Source organism: Artemia sp. Qi Xiang Cuo, chromosome 9, assembly GCF_049724085.1.
Source record: "Artemia sp. Qi Xiang Cuo chromosome 9, ASM4972408v1, whole genome shotgun sequence".
Lineage (NCBI taxonomy): Eukaryota > Metazoa > Arthropoda > Branchiopoda > Anostraca > Artemiidae > Artemia > Artemia sp. Qi Xiang Cuo.
The window spans coordinates 35550799-35567609 of record NC_142802.1 but is presented as its reverse complement, the minus strand read 5'-3'; the positions used below and the strand labels follow the sequence as shown (position 1 = coordinate 35567609).

The 16811-nt window shown below is 37.8% G+C and overlaps 1 protein-coding gene across 1 annotated transcript in view; it reads right to left on the bottom strand.

Moving 5' to 3' along the window:
• LOC148948607 (condensin-2 complex subunit D3-like) overlaps positions 1-16811 on the bottom strand; it is a 155899-nt gene that overhangs the window by 123285 nt on the left and 15803 nt on the right. Inside the window, exon 2 of the mRNA XM_089094006.1 lies at positions 12604-14349. Within this exon, the coding sequence (XP_088950132.1) occupies positions 12604-14334 (1731 nt within the window). The 5' untranslated portion in view covers positions 14335-14349. The remainder of the gene's footprint in view (positions 1-12603; positions 14350-16811) is intronic.

The window sequence follows — 16811 nt, the reverse complement described above, 5'->3', positions numbered from 1 at the left end:
AAGTGGCTCCACCAGATCTTTCAGGCTGAAATTTGAAACAAAAGAGGATTTATTACGAGCAATGAAGTTCCCATTAGTGATCAATTTTGAACGATTCGCCACTCAAGAATTTTTGTTTCTACCCCCTCGATGCTATAAGTGCCAGTCATACGGACATATTGAAAGTACATGTATAAGCGAAATTTGTTATTCCGTCTGTGGAGAAAAAGGTTCATGGAAGTTCTAAAACAGCCCCTTGCCAGAAACCGACAAAATGTGCTCTTTGCAAATCAGACAGCAATCCATGTTACAGTTACAAATGCCCTATTGCACAGGCTCTGCTCAAAGGTAAATCTTATTCAAAATGAGATTCAGATGCCGTATTTTGTCGTTGAGCATTAATGGAAAAGTTACCGATCGAATCCCAATTCTTTCGGAGTTATTGCAGTCCCATGACCTAGTTCTGATTCAGGAGCATTTCCTGTTGGAAAACCGCCAAAGCCTGTTACCCCTATTTTCAAATTTTAATCTCCTCTTTCACAGTGCAATTGTGAGACCGAGAGGCAAACCATCTGGCGGTCTCGCTATCCTTTCCCAATTCCCTTGCAAGCTATTAGCAGAGACTGCAAATACATTCTTAGACCACACTGGCTATACATGACAAACGAAACTCAGAGAAGAGAGAAAGTAACAAAATGAAAAATAAAATCAAAAAGGGTGAAAAAACGAGGATTTTGTCAGCCAGCGAACCATGAAGAAGACAAAATATAAGCAAATATATCGACAAGGACCTCCACCAAGTCGTCCTCAGTGCTAAACAAAAACAAAAAAGAGATGAAAAAAAAACGAGAATCTAACCTTTCGAAGTTTCCTGTACAAAGACAGAATAGACACTGAATAAAAAACCAGGCAGGAATCAATGAAAATGAAATTTACCAAGATGAGTGTGTAAGGATCTTTCGTCTTGCATTAATTTTGGCGGGTCTACAATTTCGGTTTTCATTAGATATGCAAATAGGTTCTTTTAAGTTTTTTCGGGTGAAAATATTGATTGAGTCCTTCAAGATTAAACTGTCGTAAATTGGGCTTAATGAAATATCTCCAGTATCTCTATTTATGGCTAAATTTTGGTTCATATATTTTTTTATCTCAAATACCTCCTTAAAAGTTTGTGGTACGCCATTAACAGTTGATATTAAAGTTGCCTCGTCAAACAGAACTAGATGGGTCGGGTTTACGAAAATATGCGAAGCCAATGCCGAATCAAAGTTGTCATTGTTATTTTTTAATCTCAGGGACTTGTCTATTGAAATTTTGTCCTCATGCAAACGTTCACCTAGTTGTTGATGGGTTCTACCAATGTAAAATTTTCCACAAGAACACGGGATTCTGTAGACACCACTACCCAGTAAAGGGTCTGTTTTATCATTTCCTGAGTTAAAAAAATGTTCAACCTTTTGTTCGGTTCTGAAAGAAACAGAGAGATTATGTTTATTTAAAAATTTTCGAAGTCTATCGCCAAGTTTCGGGATGTATGGTAAAACGATGAAAGTTTTTTCTCAATTGCCGGTGTAACTGAATCAAGGGGGACAAGCTCCCTATTTTGTTCTTTTATCTTTTTTAATCGTCTATCTAATATATTTTCAATGAGTTTGATTGGGTAACCATTGCAAAAAAGAATATCATTGACATAATTTAGTTCAGAATTTATATGATTACGGGAACAAATTTTTAAAACTCTGTCGACTAACGAGATTATTACACCTCTTTTTACAGAAGGAGGGTGATGGGAAGAGAAATGTAGATATCGATCATTATGAGTCGGCTTTCTATATATAGAAAATTCAAGACCATGATTCGTTTTTATAATCAGAACATCTAAGAAAGGCAGCTTACCTGAATCTTCGAGTTCCATTGTGAAATGGAGATTCGAATCATTAGAGTTCAAATGTGCCAAGAAATCCCTTAGAGAGTCTTGTCCATGTTCCCAATTCGAATCTCCAGTTCCATGTCCATGATTCGAATCTCCAGTTCACAATGGAACTCAAAGATTCAGGTATGCTGCCTTTCTTAGATGTTTTGATTATAAAAACTAATCCTGGTCTTGAATTTTCTATATATAGAAAGCCGACTCATACTGATGGATATCTACATTTCTCTTCCCATCACCCTCCTTCTGTAAAAAGAGGGGTAATAATCTCTGTAGTCGACAGAGTTTTAAAAATTTGTTCCCGTAATCATATAAATTCTGAACTAAATTATGTCAAAGATATTCTTTTTTGCAATGGTTACCCAATCAAACTCATTGAAATTATAATAGATAGACGATTAAAAAAGATAAAAGAACAAAATAGGGAGCTTGTCCCCCTTGATTCAGTTACACCGGCAATCGAGAAAAAAACTTTCATCATTTTACCATACATCCCGAAACTTGGCGATAAACTTAGAAAAATTTTAAATAAACATAATCTCTCTGTTTCTTTCAGAACCGAACAAAAGGTTGAACATTTTTTTAACTCAGGGAAGGATAAAACAGACCCTGTACTGGGTAGTGGTGTCTACAGAATCCCGTGTTCTTGTGGAAAATTTTACATTGGTAGAACCCATCAACAACTAGGTGAACGTCTGCATGAGCACAAAATTTCAATAGACAAGTCCCTGAGATTAAAAAATAACAATGACAACTTTGATTCGGCATTGGCTTCGCATATTTTCGTAAACCCAACCCATCTAGTTCTGTTTGACGAGGCAACCTTAATATCAACTGTTAATGGCGTACCACAAACTTTTAAGGATGTAATTGAGATAAAAAAATATATGAACCAAAATTTAGCAATAAATAGAGATACTGGAGATATTTCATTAAGCCCAATTTACGACATTTTAATCTTGAAGGACTCAATCAATATTTTCACCCGAAAAAACTTAAAAGAACATATTTGCATATCTAATGAAAAACTAAATTGTAGACCAGCCAAAATTAATGCAAGACGAAAGATCCTTACACAATCATCTTGGTAAATTTCATTTTCATTGATTCCTGCCTGGTTTTTTATTCAGTGTCTATTCTGTCTTTGTACAGGAAACTTCGAAAGGTTAGATTCTCGTTTTTTTTTTTTGTCTTTTTTGTTTTTGTTTAGCAATGAGGACGACTTGGTGGAGGTCCTTGTCGAAATATTTGCTTATATTTTGTCTTCTTCATGGCTCGCTGGCTGACAAAATCCTAGTTTTTTCACCCTTTTTGATTTTATTTTTCATTTTGTTACTTTCTCTCTTCTCTGAGTTTCGTTTAGCAGAGACTGATTACTTTATTGCCGCTAAGCTTGAAAATCATGTATTAATTAATGTTTATGTGCCTACAAATTACAACAAGAACAGTCTGATTCACGGTTTGCGTCTGCCTGCAAGCTTCTAGGCAGGTCTCTTAAAAAAGTTGCCTCTGAACCTGTTATCAACAGCGGATATTTTAATGTAGATATAACTAATAAAATGCCTCCCCGATCACAAATCTTTTGGGGCTGCGTTCCTTCTGACTATTGTGTATGGCCTAAGAATGACAACTTTTCATACATTGGGCTGCTTTCCTCAACTTATAACTTAGACCAGGTTGTTGCTTCGTTCGGCAGTTACGAGGTCAAATTTTTAAAAGAAGGATTCTATTCTGACCACCTTACCTATGGCTCAAAATAAAGAATCAAATTGGTTTTCCTACCGAGATTGGAAAAATGTTTCAAGTGAGTCTGTGACGAGATGCTGAGCAAAATCAAAGTGCCTTTCAATCTTTCATGCGATCGTGCTGTGCTGCCACAAAATGAAGAGAAGACCTCAATTGAGCTCACATCCTACTTGGCACAAGTAAATCACGCGCTGAAATAAGCGCCGTTCCTCTTCGACGTGTTCGTAAAAAGTCTCAGCTAGAAGATTGGTGAAAAAACAGAGATCTAGTGAATGCGTGTAACTCGGCCAAATTCGGCTTTCTGTTTGGAACGACTGTGGCCGTCTGAGAGTTAACGCTGAAAAACCGTCAGTTAACGCTGATCTAGAAATATGTAATCCGTATTGCTGAAGACCCCTCCATACTCTGGAAGTATAGCAGGCCTAACAAAGCCCAGAGCGCTAGCGTACCTGAAAAACAGTGGGTTGAATATTTTGCGAGGGAGTTCAGTGCTCCCAACCAAAGCACTGAGGAGTTTTTTTTTTGAAAAACAGCTTGACCTTCCCCTTTCAAATAAGACGAAATCTTTTCTGTTTGTGTCGCCAAGTGCTGTTCACTCTTTGATTCCGAAATTAAAGAAAAATCTTCCTCTGGTGTTAATTCTATTTCAGTTTGGCACTTGTAAGTGGCAAGTTCTTACATCCAGCAACATCTAACACTACTGTTACAGATGATCCTTCTCCATGGTGCGGTCCCTGTGCAATTTTGTGTCGGACAAATAACTCCCATCCTTAAAAAAGGCAAAAAGACGCTTCTCTGTGCAGTTTTTATCGCCCCATTACAGTTTCGTGTACTACTTTCAAGCTCTTAAGAGTCATTTTTGATAAAAGACATTGACAGGGTTCGGACAGGTCGGTTCGTTTCAAATTATAGACTCTGTACTATTTTTATAGGATTTCCCGGGCCCAAATATAGGCCAAATATAGGATTCGGAAGTCCTCGGGATCAGATCTGTGGTAGATGGCGTGGGATGCCTGGTCGCATAAATTCGTCATTTCCCAAGTTTTTTTTTTTTCTTATTTTTTTTGAAATAAAAAATGTAAAAGTAGTAAAAAACAGTAAAAAATCAGTTAATCATGCTATGGCAATAATTGACTGATATAAGTAAAACATCTGGACTCCCTCTTCCTGCTTCTTAGGTATTAATTTTGATATGAGGTCAGTTTTTCTCTTTGCAAGAGACTGCTCCATTCTCGCAGATTCCACCATCTGCTCTCTTTCACTTGTTTTGGACTTCACAGCTCCTTCGAGCAAAGAAACAGCTAGGGCAATGTCTATGGAACTCTTGGACTCGGCAGCCTTATTCATTCTGTTGGTCGCTTCCTGAAGTAGAGTATCTGCTGCTGTACTCTTTTCTTGCTCTGATGCTCCAAGTTTTTTCCTTTTGCTTTCCAGGTCTTCTATTTCTTTCTTTTTGTCGTGGACCTCCTTCAACTTCCTCTTGCTGTCCTCTTCGAAAGCTTCTTTCTCCTTCTCGGATAGCTCTTCTTTTTTCTTTTCATCCAGATATTGTTGATACCGAGACCGTGCGGGACGTGCAAGATTCAACAGATCTTTTGTAATAAAAAACCCGTTCTGGTTTTCCTCCATAAAACCTCAACAGGTCATATACCATAAGTCTCGCATCCAGAACACGTTCAGACATCAAGGCCTGGTCTTCACTGAGAATCCTACCAGAACGCGAGAACCCACGCTCAACATCTGCGCTGCCATGCGACAACGCCAGTACCGCTTTGATAAGCTTGGTAAGTTCCGGGTACTTGCTGTCCCCGCGCTCATTCACCAGTCCAAAATAATGACTCCAAAAATGATTGATCCGAGTAATGTCCTCACGGGGTCCAGTTTCCGTTCGCAAAAGCAGCCACTCAGCCTGAGCGATGTCTCAGCTTACTCCAATCACAATCTCGCGTGCCACAACTGCTATGTCTGCAATGCTTCTTGAATCCTTCATTGATCAGACTCAAACAGCGTAAAGCCTCTAAAAAACCCTCTTTTTCCAGAGGATATTTGTTCAAAATATGGCGAATACCCACAATAAAATGTTTTCGTACATTGACATAGAAAATGGCCTTGTCTTTCAGTGTTGCTTTCTCACCGAAAGCTCGTTCCACATTTTCTGAAACTATGGGCTTTTCTGCAAATTTTTCAGCAAGGTTCAACATTTCTGGTGAGCAATTTTCAGTCTCGGTCACAAAATCTGCAGTACAGACCCGTCCGCAAAGCGTCACAACTATTCTTTTGATCTTAAAGTGCAGAACATGAATGAGTGGCTCTTCGTTCTGGAATAGTTGGGTGAAATTCATGAACAGTTCTGCTGAGGCTAGAACAAACTCGAGTTGGGCCTTCATCGTCGCACTTTAGATATAAGCCACAATCTACAGAAATTTGGGAGTGGACAGAAGATTCTTCAGGTTTTTCTCTCTCGGCATGAAGTTCAGGAAGTACTCAAAGATTGCCGGCCACTGCTGTATGATTCTATGATTCACATGCTTCATGAAAGCATTCTCTGGCACTCCCACTTTCTTTTGGCACTTTCGATGGTCTTCGCAACGTGCAGGCCAGCCGTCAAAAATGAATGCACAAGAATAACAAAGTCGGAACTTTCTTCTCCGAACACCTGAAGATCTGCCAAGAAAGCATTATGGATTATATGGATCCTGCAAGTACCAACGTTCAACATTCCCTTTTCTGTCACTTTCTTTTTTTTTGCATTGAACTTGTTCCAAATGCTTTTGTTGATGTTTGGTCCATCACTTCCAAGCGTGATCAGTTTTTCAAGTGGCAGCTGATTCTGCTCAATGGCTGACATAATCTTCCTATACAGGTCATCACTTGTCACGTGGCCTATAAAACTTGTGCATAAATCTCTGCTCTGGATTTCGTTTCCGTATGAGGACCAATATCGAACACGTATCTGTAACTCTTTCATACCAGCGTTGTTGGCTGTCTCATCATATTCTAGCACAAAATATGACTGAATGTCCTTCACAAGCATTTGCTTACAGTAAGGATGCAGCGCACCGGTGATCCGATACGTGAGTATCTTCACACATAGGGACATTCCGTCGGGGATCTTAACGGGAAACATCACATGGAAGGTTGCGACAATATGGTCTGAAGAGTTAGCAGACATGGAACTCTGTACCGTCTGAAGTGCCCATATTAACTCAGCTTTATAAGCGGCATCACGCTCACAAAACATTCCGTCGGGGATCTTAACGGGAAACATCACATGGAAGGTTGCGACAATATGGTCTGAAGAGTTAGCAGACATGGAACTCTGTACCATCTGAAGTGCCCATATGAACTCAGCTTTATAAGCGGCATCACGCTCACAAAACATGTTTGTACCAACTAATGGTTTATCCTTGGTTGTTTCATCAACTTGAGATTGTCCAGTCAGGTGAAGCTGTAGTGGATGAAGTTGAGCAGTAACTGCGGCTTTGAGTTCTGCAGATCACACATGTTGGTTTAGCTGAGCAACCCCAGCTGTGCAACCAAGATTTTTCAAGCAGAGTTTGCAAAAGAACGAGTACTGGTCGTTTCCAGTCTTACACCATTCGCCAATCTTTCTACCGCTGCAATCCGTCTTAGCAAGCCATGAACTATTGAACTTGGTGGGCTCTATATTTAATTACCAAGCATCACTTGCAAAATTGCATCCCGCGATTAAAAGGCCATAAAAAGAAAAAATATGGATATATCTGAAACTGGGCCGTATTCGCATCAGCCTTTTGTAGCGTTCAGCCAGGAAACGCATAAGTCACAAGAACTCACAGTCTCATTAAGCAGAGACTGCTAGCCTACATACTGATCTTCGCTCATTTCGGACAGGCTCAACATGACAAAAGACAAAACATAGGCTACTAAGTCAACACAATAGCATAGCCCAGGCAGAAGCAGCTTACTAATCCCAACCCAAAGCATTAGTTAATTTCAAACAGCTCAACAGTTGTAATTAATTATCGATCTACACCGAAAGACAGCACATTCTACAAGCAGAGTCAAAAGCAAAGAAAAGTACATCTTGGCTTACTTAACGAGCAGTGAAAATTGCAAATCATGAGCAATGTTCTTGGTGCCCTTCAGCTGAAAATAAGGAATAATAGGATTTTAACCAAAATATAGGAATTTTATAGGAGTGCATTAAAATACAGGAATTTATTGGAATTTATAGGCGAGTCCGAACCCTGCATTGAAGAGAACTGTTCCACCCCTCCTCGTCAGTTTGGGTACCAGCGAGGCTTCGGTAGAGAGCACGCTCTCTTTCTGCTTGTAAATGTGCTGAAGGATATTGAAGAAACAGGTGATTTCTTAGTCTTGTGTGCGCTCATTGTTGCAACAGCCTTTGACTTGAGTATATTTCTCCGGATTTTGCTTGAGGTCCATTTGAAAGGTACTGATAATGCGGTAATTCCTTTTTTAATATGCATGTATAGAAATCTGAAGGCTGGAATTAAATATAGTAGTCAAATATTTCTAATTTTGAAAGTTTTATGCCAAGGAGTTCTGACTTCTCCGATTTTGTCTAATAATTGTGTTACCGGTGCTCAGGATAAGTTTAACTGTACATTTATCTTCAAAGGAGCTGATCTCCCGCTAGTTAAGCTTATGGATGACTTACTGAACTATTTCTTCACTTCCCAAGGATACTCTTCGACTTTTGAACTTCTTCAACAAAAGTATAAGCACTTATGTTTGAGTTTTAGTGTTGATAAGACAGTTGTTTTACCGTCTGACTATAAAGGGAATTGTAATTAAACAAGTAGATCTTGTTCTGAGGCTCCTTTAGCTAGCAGTCATACTTACCTGGGCATACCTATTGGAGCAAACCTGAAAGAAACTGTAAACCTGGCAATGAAAAACTATGGTAATAAGATCCGGGCTGCGTATGGCTCCCTGGCTTCAAACGTGTCGTATATGAGTAGAGGTTACCGTTCTCAGTTATATAATAGCCTAGCAGTTCCTCACTTACTTTCCCTTGCTCCTATTTGGTCTTTTTTTAATTGTGGTAAGAGAAAGCAAGTTCATCGCCTTTATTTTAAATTTGCAAAGTATTTAATTCAACTTCCAACTTGGATAAGTAACTCTTTTCTGCAAAGAAAGTATCAATTGGTAAACCCAGCTGAGGTTATTGAGAAGCGCATTTATAATTTCTCTACTGAATGCCAGAAGTCTTCACATCTTTGGTCATCTGTATTTATCCCTTGTTTGTAGTTGTGTGTGTTTTTATTTCTGTTGTTTCGTTTTTGTTTTTCTTGATTTTTACCCTGTCTTTTTCTGAGCTCTGCCCAGATTTTTGTGATGAGTTATAAATAAAATGATTGATGAATACCTCGCTCTTTACGTTAAAGTTTGACTTTTTGTTCCAATTATTTAAGAATGACTCCTGAAACACAAGGGCCGTTTTATTAGAATAATAAGCATTTTTAGAAGTTAAAAAAAAAACTTTAGCGTAGAGAGCGAGCTATTGAGGAGGATGCAACCGACCTCGTATAAGTAATAATTTCTGTTCGTTTTAAATTTTAATCCTGCTTCTTACTTTCAGTTGAAATAATTTGATTTTAATTTAATTTCTGATCGTTTTTTAAATAATGCCGGGAAATCCGGCTTCCCCTCCATTGAAAATCCCTTCCCCCACGAAATATTTTTTCATAGAAAGATCCTCCCAAGTAACCCCCTCCAAAAATCGCCCCCTTAATAATGTCTGTATAATTCCCAATACGATATGTAAATAACGGACAAGGCTGATAGCTTGCAGCCCTTCCCCCGGGGACTGTGGGGGGCCAGGTCATCTTCAAAGACATAGTTATTAAATCTTTCGACTATGGTGAACAAAATAGCTATCTCAAAATTTTGATCAGGTGACTTTGGGAAAAAGGGGCATGGGAGGGGGGCTAGTGGCCCTCCAATATTTTTGGCTACTTAAAAAGGACACTAGAACTTTTGATTTCCGATCTTAGAGCTGAATAAATATTCCTCTGGGGATGAGGTAGTCCAAACAGCCCAAGAGCAAATGGGACTAAGTTATGCAAATTTCCATTGTCCGCAGATAGTTTTAATTGAAAAAGGCAGGCATATTTAGTCTTGGTTGTCCGATCGGATTAAAATTTTCAGGGATTGTTTCCTAAAACAACGGGTGTCAGCTCTAATCGGTTTGAAACTTAAATTCATAAATCCCAAGACCAAGAGGATTCAAATATACCAAAAAAGTCGGTTGGGATCACCGAGCCCAGGAATAGAACCCAATTATTTTATTCCTATCGGCTAAAAACTTATACTCTTAGGCCTCTGTGCCAAGGGTACCTCACAACAAAAAAATAGAGACAAAACCCCAAAGATAGGCCCTGGAAAGCTTTTAGCTATCCGATCAGCTCGAAAATTTCAGGTATCTGTCCTAGATCAAGAAGACTTGAAATGTGTCTGAAGGAGGGCGTTGTTCAAAGCTTAAGTCCCTGGGCTAAGAGGAGCCTAATATTCCAGAAACATTAGGTTGAGGGCATGGGTCAACCAAAAAAGGGAAATAAAGTGGGTCAAATCTTTTTTTATCAAATCAGCTTGAAATTTCACCACCCAAGGGAGTTCTGATGCCCACAAAATAGAAAAAAAAGATTGTTTAAACAAAAATAAGGCCCAAAAAACTGTATATTGTGTCCAGTCAGTTTGAAAGCTTTAGGAATACTTATCTATGCCAAGGGGCTTAGGTTTTTGTGGGTAGAGGGTAAGGGCGCTAGAGAAGAGGTCCATAAATCGAAGAAACAATTTTTCTCGCTGATAGCTTTGAAACGTGCATCCGTAAGTTCTCGGGAGACCGGCTCTAGAATTTACAAAACTTTGGTTGGGGGAGGATGGCACCCCCCCCCTCAAAAAACAAGAATGGGCAAAAATATTTTCTTACAGTCGTCTTGAAAATAATATCCCTAAGTCATTGGACCAAGAAAAGCTGAATTTTCAAAAAATGAAAATGGGGTTTGCCCGAAAATGAGTCAAAACTTTTTTTCTGTCTCATCAGTTGATCAGTTGAGGTTGAGCTGAGGGATGCTAAAGATTAGCATCCCTAAGTCCTTGGATTGAGAAGATCCCACAGTACCAAAGCAATTTTAAGTTTGAGGCCCGGGCTCTTCAAAAGAAGGACAGAAAATTGGCCAGAACAGCTGTACTCCGATCAGCTTGAAACTTATCTGTAAGTCCTTAGGCCCTGGCGGACCTCAATGAACAGAAAAAACTACACTGAAAAAATGACGGTGGATTGTCAGTTTAATATACCTATAGGCCTACTGATATTTATTCCTTAAAGTTTTAATGGTTTTTTATTTATTAAAAGTCAAAAAAGTGGAAATATTTATAATGTCTTTTGTTTCCTGTAAAGTGCAAATTCAATTCTGGTCTTGAGAAAGCATGAGGGTTGTCAGCCCTACTTATGTTAATTTTTGCTCGTTTTCAGTTTGACTCGATTATTTATTGTAATTTCTGTTCGTTTTTGGGTTTCATTTTTTTTTATCGATAGTGAATTGTGGTAGTTTTACGCTTGTAAGATTATTCGACTTTATTTCTTCTCATTTTTGGTTTATTAAAGCTGTTTACTTTTCTTTGAAAAAAATATTTTGTATAAAAGTTGTTTATATTAATGCTCATATAAAAAAATACATGACAAATTAAAATATATATGCAACATCTTTGGTTGGACGTTCGTACACATCTGATGGTCCACAATTTCTGTATATTAAATACCCAAAAGGCTATTTTTACAAATTTATTTTGTATTACCCAAAATGGATATTTTGGCTGAAGGGCCAATAAAATTGTACAACAAATTCGTGTTTAGCACCTAAAATTAACATATGGCTCATCTGATTTGTTTTCGACTAGAACTGAGCTTGCTACTGCAAAACAAAGACATGCCTTTAAAAAAAGCGAAGTTCGGCTGAATAAATTGGGGTAGCAGCTCCATTAAATCGAAAACGTTTCGTATTTGAAGCATTATGCCAAGCTTATACATTATTTCACCGTATTTATTACTTCATGTATTATGTTCAAAATTGCTATATTCGAAAGTTTTTTTTTCTTCTTTTATCTAAGTGTCATTGTCAAGCTTTAAAGTATCGACATTTGAACAGGTCTTACGTTTAAACGCCACATTAGGTTATTAAGCCACGATCATCTTTTGGGGTGACCGATTCACAATTTCTATTGCTTAGTGCACCTATAGCTAATTTCTAATGTACAATGAAGCTAGTCTCAAGAAGTAAAAAGCTATGGCGTTTAAATAATGACAAAGAAAAAGAGCTAAACTATTACTGCCAGAACATTTGATCAACAAAGCCCACCAAAGATTAGTGCAACAGTTCAAGTTGCCAAGAAAAGTAAGTGTAGTTTAAATTCATTTTTTAGGAGAAATTGCGAAATAACAAAGAACCTACATCAAAGGACAATGAAAAAGAGAGCTAAAAGAGCTGGGAAGCCTAAAACTAGTTTAGGAAGGATAAAGGTATTTTGAGGGGGAGCGACCCAAATCATATATAGAATTTCAAATTAGTTAGGATTTAACTGTCGAAAATTACTAGCAATAATTTACAGAAACCAATATTTCGAAATAAGGTTAAGTAAATAAGTTTTTCGAATCATTGCTTTGCTAGACATCATTATTATAAAAAAGGGTGAAAAAAATGAAAAATAAGACGGTTCAGTAAAATTTGAACCATGGTTCTTGGTCAAAAACGCCTCTGAATTTATTATAGATCAAGTTTCATAGAATCTAAATTTAAATGAATGTAAATTCAAAGATGTTTAAAAATCCTTTAAAATTGTAACTAATAATTTCACTTTTAAAGAAATTGACGCAGCATTTATTTGGACAGTGATAAGCCCTTTTGAACAATTAAGATGAATATAAATTCAGTAAAGCATACCTTGACAAAAGTAGTATTGAGAAAGCAATCTTCATTCTCAATGATTTTGAACAATAACTCCAATGCTTGCTTTCTTTCCTTGACCGTTTTTTCAGTGAGTGAAGTAATTAAGCTGAACAAAAAATCTTCGATGTCTGGAAAACAGTTTGCAATTTCCTCATTATGAATCAACGCTTTGCAAATATCTACTGGTTCCTTACAAAAGTTGTTATGAGGTAATTTACCTTCAGAGCTTCTAAGGAAAAGGCTTAGTTTCTTCCTTATGACTACGACATTACTAGTTAGACATAATAAAACTGAGCCCATACACTTTGCACGAACACTTGGAGCAGCGTCCCACATTTTTCCTAGTATGGTTCCTAAAATCAATTCAGGAATATCAATAGATCCATGAAATGTTTGAACACGGGCATCTTCTTCTTCCTCTAAATTAGCAGAATGAGTATCATCCGTTGACCTTTGCGGGATTGATTGCTGGTCAGCATCATCTGTCATTCTCAGTGGAGCTGATTGCTGTTCATTTTCTTTGAAATACGTTATCTCTTCATCAAAAGCACTCACCAAGAAATGAATAATAGATTCATCTGTGGCTATTTTGGTCACAATTTCTAGAGCATAAGACCGTAATGATACAGTGTTATGAAAAGTCATGAGCATCAACCATTTCATCGTCTTTAGAAGAAGTTCATTGGGGATAAGTCTCATAAGGATAAATATTGTGTCAGTAGCACGCTTTCTTGAATCTACTTTATCTTCGACGTGCAAGCAAAGCAACTGAATAAAAGAAACAAGAGCTTTCTTGCCAAAGGTACCACCGCAATCTGTCAACAGTGCAACAAAGCTAATACTCCTAGTCCGAATGCTCTCAGACATTTTGTTATTTTTTCCAGTGCCAAGAATAATTGGAAATACACAGCTCATGGTTTCCTTTATTGTCTCAAATGGACTACCGTGCATATCATTCATAAGCAATCTTAAATTTTGGTAACAGAGAATAAAGGGATTTGAAGTAGAAATAGAAAAATCTTCTTCACTTAGATAAGCACGTGTAGGCTCTAAACTGGCTATTTCGATCAAAAATTCGACAACATTTTGAACAATTTCTCTTCTACCTTTCAGTTTATAATGGCTTAGCATAAGCTGCATGTTAACCAATGGTATGGACAATTCATCAAACATTTCTCGGGAACTAAAAGATTTTAAAATACCAAGCGATTGAATAAAAAGGGAATCAACAAAAACCAAGTATGCTGAGCTTCCCCGCATTGATAAAAGGAGATAATAAATGGATATGGAAACCAAACTAGTTCTTTGACATTCATCACTTTCGTCTTTTCTTCCAAGTTCAAAAAGATAACTCAGAAGTGCAAGCAATCGTCTCATTTCTATCTGTTTGCTTGGTAAATGTTTGAAAAGATCATTGGGGCAAGGATCTGAATTCTGTTCATGATCAATATCAGAAAAATTTACACCAATTGTAGAAGCAAATGAAACCCTTTTGTTACTTTGAATCTCTTTTTTGAGGGCTCTTTGTAATTTTTCTAATGTGTCAATGAGACAATTATCAATCACAAATGAATCATATGGTAGTGACAGATCATCAATGGCACTCAGTTGAAAATCTTCGTCCCATACTTTCCGTGTCCAATCTCGATGGATTGTATCGACTTGTAGCAACTGGAGGAGATCTAATATTTCTTCTAAGTTTTTTTCTTGCATCGGAGCCGCCATCCAGATGTCAGTTACCTTAAAAATTTAAAACTACATTAAACAAAGTACTTCTACTTCCTTGATGTGTTTTGTTAAAATAAGCGACTTTTAATACTTCTGAAAACTTCTTAAATGGGAAATAAGCATTGCCTCACAATTTCCTTGGAGGTGTCTATTTGCAAAATCATGGAGGCATTTACCCACATCAGTGGAAACAGAACAGCATTACCTTCATAAAGAGCCAGGTGCATGGCATACATTTTTTTCGTTTTGACCATATGGAAGGCATGGTCCTAGAAACTTTGGAGGATTTGAGTGGAAATTAGAAGTAATAGCACACTTTCCGAGAGCCACGGCAAAAGCTCCTCTCCCGTGCGCCTTTACCTACAGGCACCGCCGTAGCCCCAGAGTACTGGATCAAAGTTTTTTTATAGCCATATTTTTCAGAGCAGTTGAAAGGTCAAATAATTATGCCCCGAGATTGACATGACCTCCACAGTCTTAGGGGTTAATGGCCCTAAAATACGTAAATTACCCATTTTCACAAGAGTATGCTCCCAAAACGACTAAGTTACTTCACTAAATCAAAAGGCGTTACGTGTAACCAAGTTTTCTATATATGTCATCCGCAATATTTATTGAATGGCATTGATATTGACATGATTAAGAAATATGGAATGGACGTTTTTGCTAATATAAATGCAGTGAAGAATGCGAATGTTAAACTTTGGGAGATGTGTGCCCCCAATGAGGACTGCCTAGTGAGAAAGGGTTTATAATTTCTTAAACCACATTGGCCTGACATCACATAAAGAAAGAAAAACGAGCAAAAATGGGGTTTTTATAGGCCAAATGAAGATACTGAAAAAACGAAGCGAATATTTCGAGAGGACAAACGCCTCTCTTCTTCAGCGCGAAACGAAACGATGTATCAATAAAAGCCAAAAATTAAAAGAATTAAAACCAACTACCTAACAGGTTAGGTTTGTTAGGTAGTTGGTTTTAATTCTTTTAATTTTTGGCTTTTATTGATAGATCGTTTCGTTTCGCGCTGAAGAAGAGAGGCGTTTGTCCTCTCGAAATATTCGCTTCGTTTTTTCAGTATCTTCATTTGGCCTATAAAAACCCCATTTTTGCTCGTTTTTCTTTCTTTATGTGAGAAAGGGTTTTATTGCTATTTCAAGCCAATTTAGTGAAATTATTTCATTCCTAATAGCAAGAGATAACTGTGGCGACTCTGTGCCAACTCTTGTGATTAGACCTCCCCACCGAGTTGCCATGCCTTCCGGCAACTGCTTATTCTTTGCTATTTGTTAAAATCAGCCAGCTGCATCAGACTGTCGCTGGTATGTCTTCAGCCCTCGATAACTACCAGCTTGATTATCCGAAACTCCCGCTACCCGTATCAACTGCTGATACCTATGCAACCATAGTTGTTTCGAATATATACACTGCCCTTTCTAATCCTCTGAAACAAAACAGTTATTGATAAGATCAATGGTTATGAATTAGTACGCGGTGTCAAGCCTGTAAAAGACAAATGGTATATAAACATTGAGAAATCAGCTAGTGAGGAATTTGTGGCACTGCTGGCTGGCGACTGGTACCAGTCACAAATAACTGGTAGTGCTACTAAAGTGCTTTCTAAGTGTTTATTTTTTGGAATAATAAGAGATGTACCAACCGGAGTGGACATTGATATACTCTCTATTCAAAATGACCCTAAAAATGCAAAGAGACTTGGCTCATCTCTGTCCGTTAAACTCGGCGTTGAAGATTCTCATTCTCACACAATTTTTTTAAAAGAAGGAGTGAACCTTGGCTACGAATTCTTTTGGGACAAAGAACTGCCCAAGTACTTTTTTAAATGTCACTCCCCCAGCCACTTTCAACACGCTTGTCCGGTTGATACCCCCAAATGTGCCCGTTGTGCTGGAGCACACATTTCAACTAAGGATAAATCATGCACTGCACCCCCCCCCCTAGACGTGCTAACTGCGATAAAAATCATCCATCTTACAGCTTAGTTTGTCCTGTTATGCAAGAGAGACTAAAAAAGGACACGCATCCATATCAATGACTTTTCAGTTTTCTGTGACATCATACAATATTAACAGAACTAAGGAAAAAGGCTTTTTCATTGATGAACTACGCAGCAAGTACGATCTAGTTTGTTGGGAAGAGCATCTTTTGAATTCAGCTAGCCTTAATTTTCTGCACCGCAGTCCAAATCACATAGCATTTTTAACTGCTACCAGGGTAGCTGGTCTGGCATGCATCTTAAAGCGTAATGCACATTTCCCCACCTCTATCCTTTATCGTCATGATGAATTCTTCGTAGCAATTCTTATCAGATCAACTATTCTGATCAATTTATATTTCCTGTATGATAATAGATCTAACCACTCAATTACAATTTTTGCGAAGGTTTGTGCTTCTCTGAGAAAATTAATTAAACATTTAATGTCTCAATCTCTAAATTACATAGCTATTGGTGA